This window comes from Pseudoliparis swirei, chromosome 12 (genome assembly GCF_029220125.1).
Source record: "Pseudoliparis swirei isolate HS2019 ecotype Mariana Trench chromosome 12, NWPU_hadal_v1, whole genome shotgun sequence".
Taxonomy (NCBI): domain Eukaryota; kingdom Metazoa; phylum Chordata; class Actinopteri; order Perciformes; family Liparidae; genus Pseudoliparis; species Pseudoliparis swirei.
In genome coordinates, this window is record NC_079399.1 from 11324389 (window position 1) to 11344159 (window position 19771).

The following is a 19771-nucleotide window of genomic DNA, read 5'->3' on the forward strand; positions in this document are numbered from 1 at the left end:
TCGGCTGTGTTTTGTCACAGTGTTTTTTTAATTTCAGCCTATTGTGACGCTGGATAATACACGTCACGTGCCCAAAGGCGCTGTCGCTTCATCACTCGACCTATTAACGTTATTATTTTTGCGCTTGCTTTGAGCGTTGACGACCTGGACGTGCTGACATTAGCTGAGTAGCTACGCTATCTAGCCACACAGCGAGCTAACTTAGCTGCAAGTGTTCTTCCAAAAGACTGAATGCATCAAACGCTGACCTCATAAGCACATCCGGTGAAGGACGACGTGATGGGTTCGGTCAGAGCGATGGCGTCAACCAGGTTACTGTGTTTGTTCAACGCGAAGGCAGCAGACTCGACCAACACATTAGCCAGGGCATACTGGAGTGTGTGCCCCAGGAGGCACATATGCAGTTCACCTTCAAGACTGCACGGCTGTATGTCCGCCTGGGTCATTGATCAGTATGGCACTAATGGTTCATTGAAGTACACAGAAGAACTTCCGGTCCCCACTGTCAGTTCTCCCAGCGAGGTGATGATTAGAGTCCATGCCGCCAGTCTCAACCCTCTTGATATATCTATGAGGGGTAAGTGTGTGAACACACATATGACATCATCTGTGATTTGTAGTTGACATTGTCTTAATATACCTGCGTTCTGTGTCGTTTTCAGGTGGTTATGGTGCTAAAATACTTAAATTCAGAAGGGATCCATTGTCTGTGATGCACGATGACAGTGAGTTCCCTCTGATTCTGGGTCGTGACGTGTCTGGGGTGGTGGAGGACTGTGGATCTGAGGTGACACATGTTGTTCCAGGAGATGAGGTATAAGCTGCTCTCCACGTCTCATAACTTTATTTCTATGTTGATTTTTGCCTTGTGTATTTAGAAAATGTAATTAGTTTATTTATTATTTCCTGACTGACACAAATAACATGAAATACAAGGACATGTCTATTACACAGACAAGACAAACTAATGTTGAGGGTTACAGTGTTAATTTATTATATGCATGTGTTTCTATTTTATACATAATGTGACCATAGGAACACATACATGCATGTTATCTTGCATAAACACAGGCTTTGCTCCAACACATTTAGTTTAACAAAAACAGATTATATGGTTAAGACCAGGAGGGAACATCCAATAGTGACTGTGAGGAGGGCATGATGTTGCATATTTTAACTATGTTGTAATATACTAGATCATTAGGAACATCTATTGAGAAACCATTTATTGACAAGATGACCAGAAACTAATGTATTTTTACATTCAGCAAATTGAGTAATCAAGAAACCAAGTTCTTCATCTCCTTGATGCAAAAGTCATATAAAATCCAACATTGACAAATTATTTTGTTTGTGTTATGATCCTTTTTTTCTCAGAAAGAAACGAGTAACGGCCGACCTGGTCATAACACATTGATATAATGGAACCTGTGACATGGTCACAAGTAGACATTGCTTCATTGGAAGGCGTCACAAGCCCAAACTATTGGGTACCACTGATCTAACATGCCCACAGCAAAATAAATGGCTACTTTTGTAATATTATCTTTTGTTGACTTTAAAAAATATAAATATATCATCATCGTATTGCCGACCCTTAATGCCGGCAATTATATAGTCAATCAATCCACAGGCATTTTCTTGGAAGAAGGATTAACCTTGTTCTGCTGGGTCATCACATGAATAATTTCCTGAGACCTCTTCTGTGCTGCCTCCCACATTTCCACATTACTGTCTTCCTGCAGATACAAATATGATCATGCAAATTCAACTTAAAGTGAATGTAATTAAATAATAGAACAATATACTGTTAGAAAAAAAATCCAGCGGCAGTATGCTAGTAATTTAATTCCTTCAGTTTGAGAAATGTCTTTGGAAAACGCATGATGAGAGGAGATCTGCTCACTAAGCTTAATAGCAGATTAATCAGATTACAAAAATAAGTGTAGGTGGTTAAATTGAGTCGTGTCCAGCATGTTCAATGTCATATTTGTGTTTCAGGTGTGGGCCACGGTTCCCCCATGGAAACAAGGCAGTTTGGCAGAATTTGTGACTCTAACAGAGTATGAGGTGAGCCACAGAGGGAGTAGAGTTAGGAGTTATTGCTTTTCATCATCAGTTGAGTGAATAAATCAACTTTCCTGCCTGTTTGTTTTCAAACAAATTGAAAGAATTGATTAAAAGCTTTTGTATGAGTAGTAAAAGATGTTCAAAAAAAAAGTCTGGACGAAGTGCACCCTGTTATGTAATCCTGCAGTGTACGAGGTCATCAGGATTACATTGAATTGGTTGCAGGAGCCACTTTGGCACCAATTATTGAGAGACACAAATGGTCTCTATTCTTCTTCTTTTATTGTATTCAGCTACTAATGGCTAGCTGCCCTCAAAGTCGATCTGATGACAAGACTGAGCATTGAAATTGTGAATTGAAAAAAACTTTTTGATATGTTGATTTATTTCTAACTCCTGGCTGTTTTTGCAGGTTTCCCATAAACCAAAATTATTGAGTCACACAGAGGCAGCATCGATCCCATATGTAGCCAACACGGCTCTGTCTGCACTTGTCAATGCAGGTGGTCTTTGCAGAGACAGCTCGTCAAATAAAAGGCAAGCACCAGCTTGATCGTGTCCAGATACTGGATACTGTAACCGTGTATTGAACCCCGTCAACATTTATACACACAAGTAAGAACACATTAGACGTGTGATTCACAGTATCAGGGAAAAGAAGAAGTCTCTGAGAACTCTAACACAAGGCCATCAGACTGTGACTTAATTCTTTAAGGTCTTGGAGTTTCTTGATGGGCTATTTTTCTGTTAAATCAGTCCAGTCATGCAGAGCAATACTTTTCACGAGACACGTTTTTTTAGTGGTGGGGCTGTTCTTCTGTTTCATTTTAATTGGCATCAAAAGGGTTTTAGATCCTGCCTTTAACCTGTAGACTGTCAATCTTCCCTTTTACCTCCAGTGTGCCACTGCTTGAAGTAACTTTGTTTAAATGAGTCACACAGTAATTGAAGGACCCTCTGGTTGCTGGTTGTTTTTTCCTCCTAGAGTTTTGATCACTGGAGGATCGGGAGGTGTTGGAACATTTTCTATTCAGGTAAGGCAGTGTATATTCCTCGCCGTATCGACGTGTATGTTTGCCTCAAACTCTGTATGAGTGTAAGGCCACTTACTGTGTTTGTGTGTGTATATTTCTGTTTTCTTCCTCTGTGTCCGCCAGTTATTGAAGGCCTGGGGTGCCCACGTAACCGTTACCTGCTCACAGAACGCCGAAGGCCTCGTTAGAGGGCTGGGGGCCGATGAGGTCGTGGACTACACGGCACGAGATTCGCTTAAACAGCTAGAAATGATGGAGAAGTATGTGTTGATGCCGTGAGACGTTCTCTTCTTTTATGTCATCAGACTATGAAATCCTGTAGCACATTATATGTCGACAATGTATCATTTTTATTATTTTTTTATAAATCGGAGCAGAATGTTCTCGACTAGCTCCAAGTTAAAGCTCAACGTTTACTACTTAAATATCATTGTAACCAGTGCCAGATCAGAACATGTGCTAATGAAAATAAATCCTGCAGGACTGGAGGAATTGTGTGCCCTTGTCCCCTTTAAACACAACCCGAATGTGGTAAACATCTTCCTGTCATCATGGCACAACAGCTCACTGACTGGCTATGTAGTTTCCATGGAAACCAGGGCTCAAGGCCTCAGTGGATGTGGGTTCTTCCTCCCTTTCCCTCCCTAAAACAAAACTGGTCAATCCTGGCTTTTGCTCGACGACAAAAAACCTCTTGAAATTCGGGAAATCCTCCACCAATAAGGAGGAATCTGACGTGAGATGATGAAACGAGCAATGCTCTGAGAACCACTCACCCACTAGGAAGTGCATATGTTTTTGTATTTTAAACCTTTCTCCTCCAGGGTCCCTTTAAGTTTGACAGTCTGTGTTTTTACTGTCAGGTTTGACGTGATCTTGGACAACGTGGGGGGGGAAACGGAGCAGTGGGCGATGGGCCTGCTGAAGCCTTGGTCTGGGGCAAAGTACGTCACGCTGGTAACACCTTTACTCCTCAACACTGATTCCTTGGGCCTCATGGGCGGGATCCTTCAAGCTGGATGCTCACTGCACAGCAAGGTCATACAGGTAAGATGAGCAAAACACGCAATGAAACGGACCTGATGTTGATTACGCTGCTGTTTACGGTCTGACATGCACATCCATTCGGCCCGCTAACAACCTTTACTGTCCTGTTGTTTCTTTTCTCCCCGAAATGCTTCCAGTCTGGTATTTTTCATGAAGCCATGAGCATGGATGTGGCCACAGGTGCTCCCACACTGACATGAAATACTAAATAATCAGTGGCTTGGAAAGACAACATTGCATAATGGGTGTACACCTGTTCCAGCCAGAGGTTTTACATTTGTTTCTATTCAGATGAATTGAAGTTCAGTTCAAATGGGGAAGGAACAATCATGTTTTAACTTGACGTAGCCTCAATGCATATTCTCTCTTTGTGAAGGTTTATGCTTGAGCTGTAGAAATACACCCTGCCGGGGGAAATTTATCTGACTGTGCAGGTGAAAGGGGAGTTTCAGCATTAAGCGTTTCAGCCCCTGCATAGGTGTTTCAGCCCCCCCCCCCCCCCCACCTCCCGCTGCTCTATTCGTGGCATGTATGTGTCATGATGAGGGAAGTGGGTGAATAGCCGAGGACAGAGTGGAGCTGCTCGAGGGGCCGAGTCAAGTTGCGCTGGGCATCGGTGACAGCGCGTGTGACACACGGCTGGCAGTGTGGGCGTTGTGCGTGTGGGCGTTCTAGATGCGATGTGTGTGCACGCATCTTTGCTGCTTAACTAGCACTATTTGGTGTTTGTGCAGATTGTAGCTGGCTGTCTCCACCCAGCAAATACCAGTGTTTGTGTGTTTCTTGCCAAGCCTCGGGGCCCTTTGTCCACGGTCCAGCTGGTCAGTTTGGCCGAGCTCAGACACATCAGTCACACCCTCATTGACCAGCTCTAGACAGCGGGTCCTTTTTATCTGGGCGATCACAGGACAACTGAGCCCTCTAGTGTTCAACTTCTTGTCAGCACCGACTTACCTGGCTGACATTTTTCTTTTTTTAAAGCAAGCAGGAATATATTTACCAGAAGCTAAAAAGATCTGGCAAAATCATGCTCAGTGTTGAATATTAAGATGAGTACATGTTTTTCTTCTTCTTTCCTCTCTACTTCCTGCTGCACCTTAATTGGGAGTGTGTGTTTGTTTCTTTGTAACATGATTAAATTGACACAACAAAATACTGTTTTCAGTGGATGTATGCCGTGTCTAGGAATAACAGCATAGTTACCGCAAAAGATCATTTAAATCATTATATGTGAAATCTCAGTGAGTAACTTTTTAGAAGCTACTGTAAAGGTTGATAACTGGTCTTTCGTCAAGTATGTGTTGATCAGTTTTTCTTCCATGTAATCCATGATTATGGAATGATGGTCCTTCTTACTCTTGGGATGTTACACATGTGGATGTGCAGACAGTATGTCTGTCTTGGCATTATTTTTTGAGTGACTAGAAATATTTTTATTTTCACTCTCTACAAATGTTCCCTTTTCATTATTAGTGCGCTCATTGTATTTTTATCATTGTCATGAAGCTCTTCATGAATATATAGATCAAAGTAGGACGCATGGGGACCTTTTGTTTGTCGACTCATTAGTTTTAAACCCAGATACAACCCCGCTGTGTTCTCTCATACGCTGTGAGATGAAACCTGCCTGACTTCCATTTGTTGTCTCTTAGAACGTCATGTCAAGTGGAGTCTTCTATCGGTGGGGATTTTATGCGCCAGATGGGCCTGCCCTGGACGAGGTCAGCAAGCTGGTGGATGCAGGGATGGTACTGTACTGCCTCATTACTGATATCATACATGCTACTCGTCATTCAGAACAACCCATGCTGACAGAATGGGGCCATGTAAATCCTCTCAGTTCCACACCAATCGCAGCCTGATGGTGAAATCCATGCATTTTGAAACAGTGCTCAGCAGCCATTCGCAAAAAGCGTGTTGGACCTCTGTCCTTTTGTCCCGGGGCTTACAGCGAGCGGCACACTCAGACCAGTGGCGGGAAGCTATGGGCATCCTACCCCTTGGATGGTTTCCAGTGTGACGCAACTGCGCTCCCCATTCATTGTTAACGACTACAGGTGCTGACCATAATAACAAGCCTGGCTGCTCGCGTCGTGGGACGAGCAGAGGATTGTCCAGCCTCATCACATTTCTTATCCCGCCCACACATTTTCACATGTCCAGCTATGAGAGCAGAGATGATGTCGCAGAAGGAGCTTGTGGACATTTGCTTGTCGAAATTGATTTCAAATGATTACTAGAATTTCCCAGTGGTGTAAATTGGGAGAACATATTTAGAGTATGCACTTTAGAAATGGGTCCAGTAGTATTTTATAGAAAAACCTATACATGTTGGTTTTAGAGCACTCACTGCATGGAGTTTATCCCCAAAATGCATATGTTGTCACAGAAAAATGTAATGAAATTGTCTCCACTAATAGTGCTTTCTTAAAAAGCAGTCCACTCATCCATTTCCCTGCCCATTAAAACAAAAGCCGAATACCAGTTGGCCCATGGCTGATATGCTGACGGTTTAAATATGATCTCTTAATTGTTTCCTGACCTTGCTTCCTGATTGATTTTAAGCTCATATTCATGATATTTTTCTGCTGGTTCACTGCAGATCCTGCCAGTAGTGGAGGCCCAGTTTCCATTTACCCAGGTGCCCCAGGCTTTCCAGAAGTTGGAGAATGGCCACGCCAGAGGGAAGACAGTGGTCAGGGTGGTTGAAGAGGATGACCAACAGGCCGAGGAGCAAAACGGTCGCTCAGAGACTGCAGGGTCTGAGCACGAAGTCCAAGAAACGGCCAAGACCAACTAGAGACAGTGGGCAGAGTACGAGTTGAGCTGTGATTCCTCTCACCTTGTTTCAAAGGCCACTCCTGACAGCAGCAGACCGTTTACCAAGGAGAGCAGAGGTGCTGCTCTGATGCAGCAGACGACAAGGGTGACCCGAGCTTGTCATGGGAGCGTGCCGACTGTTGCGTTTGGTAAAGCGTATTCCTTCCTGGACTGTCCTGTCACAAGAGCTATGCAGCATTCCCGCCATGGCAACGTTAGAAAGGTTACCAGCCGTGGACTTTAAATGCCATTCAGGTCACTCAGCACCCAGCTGGTCCAACCAGGCTTTTAGTAGCTTTCTGATTACTGCACTCTATCCAGTCAGGAGTCACTTGAACCAGGAGGGCACACTGAGCGCAGACCTCCGCCAAGGCCACTCTACTCCACACTAATTGGAATCCTTGGTCCTTACCCCCTTCCACAGAAGGTCCATTAAATCATAAATTGGGGGTCTCTTCGTATTTCATACAGAACTACACTGAAAACATGGTGTTTTTTTTTTTGCGTTTGTCCATGTTGAGTTGTTTGACAACCATCTTGTCATAACTCTGGGAATCTTTCCCAACATTGTGTTACATTTCACATTTGGGTGAATGCAGGTTACAATAAGTGAGCGGAACAAAATTAGTCATTTATTATTTTGGCAAAAACAAATAATAAAGCTTGAAATCTGAAACATTAAGTCTGTACCTTGTTGTAAACCGAGTGCTGCTTGATGTGCTGTACAATATATCAAACACTTTTATTGACAAAAATACTTTTATTATCCTGAAAACAAGAGTTGTGTGCTGTGTAATTTTGATGAAACAAATAAAAAGATTGATGGGAACTTGTATTGTTTGTTTCCTCAAAGTGCATGCAGCTTGAAGATGTGTGGATAGATGGTGCACATACACATGACCTTGCATTAAAATATGCAAAAGCTTTAACACTGTTTGACATAATTATCAGGCGAACGGATTTAACTGAGGATATATTACTGGTTAAGTATAAAATATGAAGTATTTAAAATTCCGACAGCTCTGGGTAGTAATACATTCTTACGGATTCATCCATAGCTCTCCATGTTGGCCATCGTCATCGGATATGTGTGTAGTCCTGCAGCAGAGGAAGAGCCTTTCCACCTCTTCCTCGCCCATCAGCAGTTGTCTTGCAGCTACATGATGGAAACTCTGGTCGAGGTTTTCCTCTGATATATTATTACGGATCCAGTCCAGCAGCTCATATGTTCATATAATCTCCACATCCCACTGTTGTTGTAGGTTATTTGGATCAAGTGGTTTTAGAATCACTTGATTCTTGTCGTAGTGAGCGCCCCCTGAAACAGAGAATTTGGGGTAAAATTGTTATTTTCTATAGGGTTATATTTACTGACGCTAGGATAAGCTCATGTTCCAAAATATTTGATGATAATGTGAACACTATTTAGTTTTTTCATTGATGTCATGTATAATGAAGAAACCCACGCTCGACCCGTCTGAAGTCAGCAACTACAGACCGGTCTCTCTTTCTTTTCTCCAAACTCTGGGCTGGCTATCTTATCTTGAGTGTCCTCTCTCCTCTCCCCAACAACCTTCTTCCTTCTCACCAGTCTGGATCTGGATTTCAAGGCCACCACTCAGAGCAGGCCCTCTCTGAGCAGCTTCTCACTGCCTTCTCACTGCCTCTCAGCCTCTCTCTCTGTCTCCTTCTTTCTCCTTTCTCAGCACAGCATTGGAAACCCCCCCCAGATCCTGATCTCTCTCTCTTCTTCTGGATCTGATCTCTACCACTCCACTTTCTCTTCTTCTTCTTTCTACCTAAAGCTCTACCTTCCGGAGTAGTCTGAGAGGACCTGTGTTCCTCTCACTTCCTCTGTTCCTCAAGGCTCCGTTCTGGGTCCCTCCTCCCTCTCCTCTCTCTCTTCTCTGCTCTCTCTCTCTCTCTCATCTCCTACCATGGCTTCTCTGCTATTACCTACCAGCTCTTCTTCCTGCTTCCAACGAATCTCACAGGTTCCGAAAGCGGCACAGCATCTCTGCCTGTCTGACTGACATCTCTCCTCAGTCACTGTCTGACTGAAGATTTCATCAACCCCAAACAAGACTGAGCTACTATTCCTTCTACTCCCCCCCCCCCACCTGACTATCCCCTTCAGCTCTGGTGTTGGCCCCTACCCGGACTGCCAGGAACCTGGGGGACTGCCTCGACACTCGGGACTGACCCGACCGACACGCAACAACTCCCTGCCTCGCGCCACATGCTTAGGGCTGCTGCATGCTGAGAATCATGCTCTGCTCTTTCTTCAGAAGGCGCGCGAGGCTCTCATCCTGATCTTGGCTGGTCTAATCACGCTGGACTACCTGCTGCTGCAGCTCCTGTGGTCTACCGACCCCTCCGCAGCTCCTCCCCTCTCAGCAGCCCACAGCAGCTCAGCGCTCACTCAGTCTCCCACCCTCCCCACCCACCTCCGCTGGTCCTCTCCTCACTCTGACTGGCACTCCTCTCAAAACAACTGGCCGGTCTGGTCACTGGTGGTGCCGTGCGGATCGGCCCCCGGATGGGCCGGGATCGGGAGCGCGGCACCCGCGGCACGTCACATTTCCGCTGGCTGTCCAGCAGCCAATGAGCTTGTGACTGCCTCTACTCTGTCACACTTCTACATCAGACACACTCCTGTCTGTCCTCCTGAGTGGTGGTCCCAGCTCCTCAGTGGTGGAGTGAGCTCAGGAAAGACTTCAGGACAAACACACGAGACTGAAAACACACCTTTTCCGACTATATCTTGTTAAACACACTTTTACTATTCTGCTCATAGAGATAGCTTACTACTTATACTTTATTTTTTAGTAATTTATGTTGTTGACTTGACTGCTCTAGGTTGAAATGCACTTATTGTAAGTCGCTTTGGATAAAAGCGTCTGCTAAATGACATGTAATGTAATGTAATAATGTTATCACGATAAGTAATATCCACAATACGATGCGTCTTCGTGCAGAAGAGGATTTAGGCCACAAGGTGTCAGTAATTGACTTGCAAACAAAACACAGCTTTCAATTTAGGTGGAACTCCAATAAACAGAAATTGAATTGAAGGGGACTATTGTTCCAGTGCTGTTCGTAATACAGGTGTGAACATGAGTGATTAACTAATGTCAGAATGTGCATCCTAAGTAACAGTAGGTGTGTCATGAGGAATGCATCTTACATGTTTTTACAGGATTTCTTTTAATTCAAGAATGTTACAATTTCTTTCACCTGATCATAAAGTGTTTGGAAGTGTGTTGGAAATACTTCAGTGGCATCACTCCTTGTAATACTCAAAACAAGTTCAAGGTCCGTGTCATGCCACATGCGGATGACTCACCTTTGACGTCCAGGACAAGATCCGAGGTGGAGGTGTAGCGGATGAATCCCCCGGGGGTGATGCTCCAGAGTTGATCCTGGTTTTCTGGTTCTGGGGAGAGACCGACCCGGCTTCCTGCCATCGTCACGCTACCACTGGGACTCAGGCAGCACTCCTCCACGAGCTGCAGACCCAGAGAGGAGTTGTGTGAGCGTTTATTCACTGTCTGTTATATGTATTATTTAAACGTGACCCCTCGTGGGCATATTCTTTGGACCGTTGCAATGGACCAGTGTTTCGTATGGTGGTGGGGGGGGGGGGGGGGTTTGGGCTTCAGAAATGTTGTGTTGACGATCCTTTTAAGAGAAGATTGACTGAAGTTGCATCGTAGTATCCAGGTCTGTGGAACTAAAATTCATCTGACCCGGACCTGATCATAATTCAAATTATTCAGATTAGATTTAGGAATTTATGTTGACATGATTAAAATTGCCCGGACTGCCGCACTGCTTGTACTCGTTGATCACCTCTGCTTCATTCAAAGCTCGCTCATGACACTATTCTAGGGTTAGACTTAGGGGTAATTACATTATATTATATTACGGGTACCTTGCAATGCAGATGTCCATTATCGTGGAACCAGATCTGTTCAAATCCATCCGCCTCCTCGGTTTCTTGGACCCGCATCAGTTTGACATCATCCAGATCGCCGGTCACTGACATCATGAGCCCCGTCCGTCTGTTCCTTAAACGGAAGTGCACTCGCTTCTACTCAGAAAACACACAAGACCAATCACATAGATTCAGAGCTCCTGCTCAGTGAACAACAGGGATCATAATTCCTGAAAGAGACATACAACATATTCTAAAGTAAGCTATATTCAGCTTAATACAAACCAATCTGAAAACATCCATTTTTAAAAGTAATAAATCATGTTCTTCACCAAACAGTAACATTTTGATCGTGCCTCATTAATTACAATGTCAGCTGCTGCAAAGCACTGAACTGTAACAATGACACAATAAGCTACAATAAGCTACAATAAGTAGGCTGTAGAGGCTTGCAGTGTGTACTGTGCAGTGCTAATGAATGCCATTTTATTTCAGGAAGTCATTCTGATGCATAAGACCGAAAGCCCTGGGTCTATTGCGGAGAGTGAAGATATACCTGTATGAGAGGGCGAAGGGACCCAATTTTCTGCCAGCTGCTGAACTTGCGCCAGTCGGGCACTTCCCCGGGTCTCAATAAAATCTGAGGACCCCGATAGTTGATTCCCTCGTATAAAACCCACCTAGTGATGAAGAAAAAACAAAAAACACGATCGAGTTATACATGTTCAGCAGCTGCTACGAACCGACACCACCTCTTTTCTCAGTTTAGTCTGCGGATGTCAGTTTATGTAACATTGTGGTTTAAAACAGGTAAAATAAAAACATACATCTAAACATTGGTTACAATTGTTTTATTGTTATAAACCCAGACTGTCTCACTTGTGGTGCTGTGAGGAATAAAGTCTTCTTTTCACAGCCGTCCAGTTTTCCTGTGACACTAAAACATCTTAATGGCCCTGCTCTTTGGCTGAGTGGCCGTCTCTGCCATGCAGTAGGAATGTGCCACTACAGAGACAGCTCTGGCTCACTGTGAGCCCTTTATTTCCTCAGCATTGGTTCACACAGAGAGTGTGAATCTCGCACATCAGCAGCAGATTTCCATCATCACTCCCCCTGTCACAGAGGAGATGTGCTGGTGCTGCACTCTATGAAACAGCATGTCCGAGCATACAGGCCAACACAGCTACCTATAACTCCAGGAGGCCATTTTTACTACCTGGAGATCAGACCTGGCCTACAATAAATACTCATCTTGTAAATACAAAGGTAACTATTGCCAATAAAAAACAAAACATCATTACTGCTTCTTTTATTATCTCAATGTCCTTCATCTTTAAATTCAAGTACCTTGCTTTGTCGGTTGTCGTTTCATCTAACTCTTTGAGTCATTGTTGTATTGGTGACACACTACAGGGGTGTGGTTTGCCACACACAAAGGACTAAGCCTAAAAATATATTCGACACGTCGACTTGGCACTTGATAACTTTTAAAGAGGAGAATCAACAATTGGCTCTGAAGGATGTGCGACTGAATACATGAAGGATACAGCGGAGACAATGCCGGCGACAGCACACTGCATTCCCCAGAAGCAACTGGCTGTTATGCATGAACTCGCCAAACTCACACCAAGAGGAGAACTTGGCGATGGCTGCGTCGCTGCTTTGCTTTCCAACAGAACGAGCTGCCACACAGCAGTGGTCGTGTACTCACATGCCTCCTTCCACGAGCACCGATTGGACTCTGCTGCAGCCTCCAGCCAGCTGAAGGTTGACTGATCCATCTGTGAGCACCACCCTTTTACCCCACAGACCACAGCGCTCAAACAGGGTGATGGATGGCAGTGAAAACTCCTGCAGAGCGAGAGGTAGAGAGAGGGACCCAATGAAGTGTACATGCAGGACCAAAGTGGGCGGACAGCTGCAGGAAATGAAATGAAAGGGATTCTTCAGGTTTCCCTGGAGACAGGCCACTTTTTTGCTCCCTGGCAATTCTGCCTTGTGTTAAATTAAACAGATATGTTGTCTTCTAAAAGGACACTCCTGTTGTTGATCATCAGTCGTGGCTCATTGAGTGTTTACATTTGATCATTTGCCTTGCATAGTGTGAAATATGGAGGCTACCAGGCCAGTGGATTTGTGCGTTGTTTTATTCATATGAACATTTAATACATGATACGTTTGACTGATCAATACTTCAAAGGGAGTAGCTGTTATAATAATTAGAAAGGTAGAAAACTAACTTACAAAGCCAACAGTCTGTAGCGACAGGATGGAGGATCCCGCATTGACACAGCCCATTGCTCTCAGGTCGGGGTAGTTCCCCATTTCTAACACATACATCCTGCCAGTGAAGTCCTGGCCCTCAAATGCCAGCCAGCTGACACACACAGACACAGACACAGAAACACACACACACACGCATACGCACACACACAAAACGCTCATTGATTAAGAAATACAATCCACATTTTAAAAACTATTTGAATGATATACGATATGTTTATTATGCTTGGTTAATCATGCTTATAGGGATGAACAGACATATTAGCACAGGATGGTGCACATACTTTAAAGTATCTACATAACTACTTACACCATAAATCAAAATAACGGTGGAGTGATATACAGGACTGTCTCAGAAAATTAGAATATTGTGATAAAGTTCTTTATTTTCTGTAATGCAATTAAAAAAACAAAAATGTCATGCATTCTGGATTCATTACAAATCAACTGAAATATTGCAAGCCTTTTATTCTTTTAATATTGCTGATTATGGCTTACAGCTTAAGAAAACTCAAATATCCTATCTCTAAATATTAGAATATCATGAAAAAGTATACTAGTAGGGTATTAAACAAATCACTTGAATCGTCTAATTAACTCGAAACACCTGGAAACACATTTTCAAATGTTTGATTTTGTTTTGCTGTTATAAATCTTTTTTTTTACTTGGTCTGAGGAAATATTCAAATTTTATGAGATAGGATTTTAGAGTTTTCTTAAGCTGTAAGCCATAATCAGCAATATTAAAAGAATAAAAGGCTTGCAATATTTCAGTTGATTTGTAATGAATCCAGAATGCATGACATTTTTGTTTTTTTAATTGCATTACAGAAAATAAAGAACTTTATCACAATATTCTAATTTTCTGAGACAGTCCTGTATATATATATATATATGTATATCTGTATATATATGTATGTACTATATTGTAGTGTGCAATATTACTCACCTTCCAGCCAGAACCTTGCACGAGGCCACAGAGTCCATCAGGGAGGCCACACTGTCCTCCAGAGGGACAACAGAGCCTTTAAAACCTGGATCTGAAAAAAGCTGCACCTGGAGCACACACAGCAATACAACAAGTCTGAGTCATCCCCTCTGAGCCTCTCACACACTTCATCAGATGAGACCAACGCGATCTCAACAACATTAAAAGTGTTTTGGCATTCTTTTCAATCACATACCTTAAACTTGGCTGCATTCTCAAAATCATCCTGAAAGGAAACAAAAGCTCAATGAGAGTCTTTACATGCATTGCATCACACACAAAGGTCGATGCTAATGTGCATAGATGGGAAAGACAATAACCCAAAACTGCTTTATAAGTGATGATAAATAATATACTGTATTATATTATTGTTAGTGCATCCAGTAACTTAACTTAAAAGTGTAACACTTTGATCGACTTTGCATGATGTCTGTTTGTCATCATCGGTTTGAAGTAGCTTCACGATGACTCATCTTTGTGTTTATACTGTTTCCCTTTTGAATCTCATGACAAGTATTTTCCCCCTCTGCACAACTCAATTTACTCTGGCATTGCACATGACTCATGCTTGCATACACAATCTTCATAAAGGGTTGTCCCTTATCCAAAACACTCCTGTTATCTCGATCTCAAATCTTTTGATTTGGTCACAAGTTTTGCGACCCGTCACATCCAGATTTCATAACTTGGTCTGAGTCACTTACCAGCACAACAGGCATTGCTGAGGCTACTCTGGGCTGTGACGCCCCCCAGTCCTGTGGGTTCCCATACAGGCCTTTCTCCAGCAGGTAGCATTCGCCACAAAAGCCCGGCTCCTCAAACACAACCCAGCTGAGAGAGGAAAGAGAAGGATAGGGAGTATAATTAACCGTTTCTTTTGCACTGACGATTCAGAATTGTGTTTTCTCCTTTCTCGCATATCTTAGGAGAGAAACAAAGGCTTTCTAACATTAAAAATCACAAGAATTCAAGTGTTTTTTTCATGAATGTCAACAATTCTTGCTCAAAGTCCAAGTAGATAATGGCCTCCCACGTGGTCTCAGCAGCTATGTCCTGTATGTACCCTCTTGGCAAATTGAGCATGCCTCGGGTAGCCGTACGAGAGTGTGTGTTGTTCTGGAAACATCTGTGTTTGTCCGCATTTTTGTGTGTGCCACCACACGAAAAACAAGTCCCTCTCAGCAATGCTAAATGAACACACTGAGCCAATCAGAGACTCAGAAGGTCGGCAGCACGACATGGGCAAGGCTGTGCAAACTAATAACAGTCTAGCAGCACAGCAAGAATAACCCTTCAGCATTGCAAGAGTCCTGCCTCCTAAAGAAGGATGAAATATTACAGTCCACACTGTTCACCCGTTTGTTAGCCTCTCCCTTGGGTAGCAGCGATCCGCATGTTCTGGATTACATTATTCTGATTTGAGAACTGATTCATTCTGATTTGCTTCTGGTTTTGTTTACTTCTGCATTTTTTTTTCACCTTATCATCGCATTAAAAAAACTGAAATGGAAATAACAAGGGAACACAGCCACTAATTGGATCTTCTGCTTTTTGATGTACTCCACTGATACAGATGATGAAACAGAAGGGTGGAAGGCAGCATGCGCCAAAGCTGATTTACATTGAAAGGAAGTGAGGTGTGGCAGACTAAACATGAGCGAGCAAGGTAATCCGTCTCGACCCGTCAACATGGGCGCGGCGGCCGCACCAACCGCGCAACATCTCTGTCGCCCGAAGTGATTATCAAGTTGAAACGTAGGAATTCTTCTGCACTGGATTTTAAATGGTCATGTGTAGAAAAATACCAACAGCTCCGGGCCTCGAATAATAAGAGGCATATTGCATGCAGTTTGCTTTCGCAGGATGCACAGAAGTCTCTGCAAACTGTCAACGCTTTTATTTCTCACCACTGCTCATCTAGTAGTGAAAGTTACACGGAGAAGTATAATGCTGGACACTTACACGCCACTTATGACATCAATCGACTGCGTCTTCACGCCGTAGCCTGTTCCATCCATGTCAATGACGGGCACTGTGAGGTCAATGTTGACTCCCAGTTCACCAAAATCTTTGTCGCTAAACATTTTGAGGTGTGGAGAAATAAAGTCCTGTGGAATAAAAACATCTGATGAGCGTCACACCAAGACGATACATAATAAATGATAGTCAAAGTCAATATACGCTGGTTCTTAGCCTATTTCCTCTTTAGAAGTAGACATTAGAAACAAAACAAGTCATGTTAAACATCAAAAATAATATTATTGAGAGGGTGAACTGTTTCATTCAGCTAATGACACATTCAAGATAAACAGTAGCTAAACTAATTAATAAAAGGAGTAAAATCCACCACACTGAATGTGGGCCGTGGAGATTGACGGACCATGTCGTATTTGCTTGACTTTGGTATATTTAATTTTTAGATATATTTGCTTGATGAGCAGTACTTATAATAATCTTAATCTATTAACTTTACACACGTTTTTTTACAGTCTGAATAAATCTAAATAACTTGTTTATTTTTTTAGCCCACATGAATCACATTCATTTAACTTAATTCATGATTGGGACCTCCAAAAGTCACCAGTGCTGACAATGCAAAGTGTATTCCCTTATCACAGCTTCATAAAAACAAAACTTGATTTACTTTTGTCCACACTGTTTTTAATTTTTTCAATACAAACTGTGCATTTAATTTAATTAGTATGTAAGGCCTGCTTCCTCTCAGTTTATGAGAAAAGTTTGGGATTTTCTATTTTCACAAGACAAAACCTGTATGGAGGACACACAGAATCCTTTCAATGAATGTAGCTCAGTGGGGTAAGAGGGTCGTCCTTCAACCGCAAGGTCGTGGGTTCGATCCCCGCTCTCCCCATTAGCTGCAAGTCGAAGTGTCCTTGAGCAAGGCACTGAACCCCCAGTTGCTTCCCGGGCGCATCACTGCAGCCCACTGCTCCTTAATAACTAAGGATGGGTTAAATGCAGAGAACTAATTTCCCGTTGGGGATTAATAAAAGTGTATATTTATTTATAAATGTAAATAAATGATGACCTTCACAAACCTGTGTTGGTTGAAACATTATTTAATCATGAGACCAGAGCTATTCGTTGTCACATACTGTGATCCATTGCCCTTTAAACCTGGTCACACATAGTGTAGCCAGCCCAGTAAGGTACTCACAGACAGGATTGGTCTCAGTGACCCGAGCTGGTCAGAGCCTCCCCAGTCGCTGCATTCCAGGTACTCTCCTTCCTCCATGATGTACTGCTGGCCCTCAAACCCAGGCTCGCTGTAGCCCACCCAGCTGGAAGGAAAGAAGTGCAACCACGTTGCTGGTTAGAGCTGTATTTGTAAATCGTGACTGCATCACATAACCGTATAATCACTTTCTGGCAGCAAAGTTAGTCCTGAATAAGCTTTGCCACAAGTCAACATTACCACGTAATCTGATCCTGTGTAAGTGCAGAGAATAAACTATGCAGGAGAAGACTCACAGTCCTCCAATGATCCTTAAAGAAGCCACAGACTTCAGTTTTCTCGAATCTAGGTTTTCTCCATCAGTAGCCATGTCTCCTTCACTTTCACCAAAGCTGAAAATGTCACCGTCGATGTCCCAACAGGAGCCTTCAAGTCCCGGCTTCTCATACAGCAAGGCCTGAAATACAGAAAGAAAGCCTTACATTAAACTTGACTTATCAGCTAATTGAATATATACAATGCTACTGTCATGCTAGTATACCCTTTTCTTTTGTCTTTGCTTTCTCTGTATTTTTATTAAAATGCACCTAATTGAGATAACCTTTTGGAAGACTAACTGACATTATACTCTTTTAGTGAACTTTATTAGGTTATCTGTCTGTTTTTTTAATGTGATCAGTTATCTAGAGGTTTTGTTTTCTATGTTTTCCGTGTGTTGTTTTTATTTGTTTTCTGTTTTTCATTTAATGTGTACGTTCACTTTGCATGTGTATTTGATTTTACTTCCTGTCTTTGTCCTTTTTCTGAACCCTACCTGTGCTCATTAGTTCATTAACTCCTAGTGCATTTAGTCTGTTGGTCCTCCCTGTTTCAGTGTCGATTCACTATCTCTCCTTGTGTAATGAAGTCCAGCTGGATTAATATGGAGTGTTTTAGTGTTGTTCTTTTTTACAGTACCTTTGGTGCCTGCCTGTTTTTGGACGGCGTCCCATAAGTTTATCCGTAAGTATATTTTTCATCATTAAATCATGAACACAAACCGCTGCCTCCCATTGTGACAGAGAACAAGTACATAGAACAAGTGAAGTAAAGTGCAGAAAATATGTCGGTCCTACCTTGACTTCATTCGGGTTCTCCACTTTGAAACCACCCTAAAATAGAAACATTATCATCAACAACCTCTTTCTTCTGTCATTAAATGTACACTGTGAAAAACAAGTATGCGAAAGGTTCTATTTTCTTCCAAATTTGGTCATTTATGTTAAATGTTGACAGGGAGCAAAATAAACAAATATAATTGGACAATTGTCTTGGCAAGCAAAACCAGTTTTAGTTGAATGGAAACAAGAATAATATCGTTCATTTTGCAGGTATTTGATAATACACCAAAATATTGGACACATTTCGACCCAATGATGGCACAAGATGAAAAGTCAGGGGACCTTCAAATTATTATAATTAATCTTCAGTGGGACATAAATATGTGCAGAAAATATGTCAATCAACAGTCAAACCATGAATATGAACTTCCCGGTTGTGCCAAAGAAAAAGTCTGGATGTTCAGATTCATCCTCTGGACATTGTGAATGTCTGTACCAGATTGTCTCCCAATAAATCTGGTAAATGTTGAGAGATTTCCTAGGAACATTTAGATTTTGACCTGCTGGCACTATATGGAAAGTCAAAGGATCATCAGAAGTCCTTAGGATTAATTCTCTGAGGATCATGAATGTTGGTACAAACTTAATTGGCAATCCAATCAGTCGGAACCAAAGTGTTGGGCCGACCAGCAATACCATTGGTGTAGCTAGAAATGTCAAGTTAGCATGTCCCATCCCCTTTTCTATGTTGTGTACATGAGCTGTTGCACAGGAAAACAAACCATTTTAAGTGGTCTAAGAGACCCGACAAAGGGTGATGTGAAGCCCCAGGTGTCAGGAACAGGGTACTCTCCTGTCTCCAGAACCGCTGCCATGCCTTGGAACCCCGGGTCACTGAACACCAGCCACCTGAAGGAGTAAGAGACACACACATTGCATGTTTATTGAGTATCAAGTCAAAAGGTCCCCCACAGTATGCCTTTTGGTTGTTAAGGATAACCTTTCATGGCTTGTTGCTTTTACGAAAGGCATAATTGTCTTGAGGAGAACAAACTCATTGTTTTTCCACATCAGCAGCGACAGATATGACTGGCAAGTGTGCCTAGTACATTAGGTATGATTAGACCAGCGCAGTGTTTTAATTAGGTATTTTAAATTGTTCCGACAGGAGTCATCCGACTACAGGAGAGAACAAAAGCAATTTCTTTAAGTATATAATATCTTGGGAGTGGTTTGCTTCAGATCAAAGTCATTTCAGTTACAATTCTCTTTTTTGTGGGAAGCCTTTGTTGGCGA

General features: G+C 42.7%; 2 protein-coding genes across 4 annotated transcripts in view; one reads left to right on the top strand and one right to left on the bottom strand.

The window, feature by feature from the left end:
• Positions 1-7800, top strand: LOC130202268 (reticulon-4-interacting protein 1 homolog, mitochondrial-like). Its single transcript, XM_056427651.1, has 9 exons — positions 1-577; positions 663-814; positions 2002-2070; positions 2483-2607; positions 3056-3104; positions 3228-3364; positions 3968-4151; positions 5804-5899; positions 6754-7800. Exons 1-9 carry the CDS (start codon positions 280-282, stop codon positions 6949-6951), a joined length of 1308 nt encoding a protein of 435 aa, XP_056283626.1. The 5' UTR covers positions 1-279; the 3' UTR covers positions 6952-7800.
• LOC130202266 (beta/gamma crystallin domain-containing protein 1-like) overlaps positions 7591-19771 on the bottom strand; it is a 25605-nt gene continuing 13424 nt past the window's right edge. For all 3 annotated transcript variants that reach the window (XM_056427650.1, XM_056427649.1, XM_056427648.1), the window contains 14 exons: positions 19258-19384; positions 18491-18526; positions 17672-17832; positions 17358-17481; positions 16142-16287; positions 14884-15010; positions 14376-14405; positions 14141-14247; positions 13153-13285; positions 12620-12759; positions 11465-11588; positions 10906-11064; positions 10318-10480; positions 7591-8289 (listed from right to left, as the gene is read on the bottom strand). In XM_056427650.1, the coding sequence (XP_056283625.1) occupies positions 8201-8289; positions 10318-10480; positions 10906-11064; positions 11465-11588; positions 12620-12759; positions 13153-13285; positions 14141-14247; positions 14376-14405; positions 14884-15010; positions 16142-16287; positions 17358-17481; positions 17672-17832; positions 18491-18526; positions 19258-19384 (1666 nt within the window). In that variant the 3' untranslated portion in view covers positions 7591-8200. The remainder of the gene's footprint in view (positions 8290-10317; positions 10481-10905; positions 11065-11464; positions 11589-12619; positions 12760-13152; positions 13286-14140; positions 14248-14375; positions 14406-14883; positions 15011-16141; positions 16288-17357; positions 17482-17671; positions 17833-18490; positions 18527-19257; positions 19385-19771) is intronic.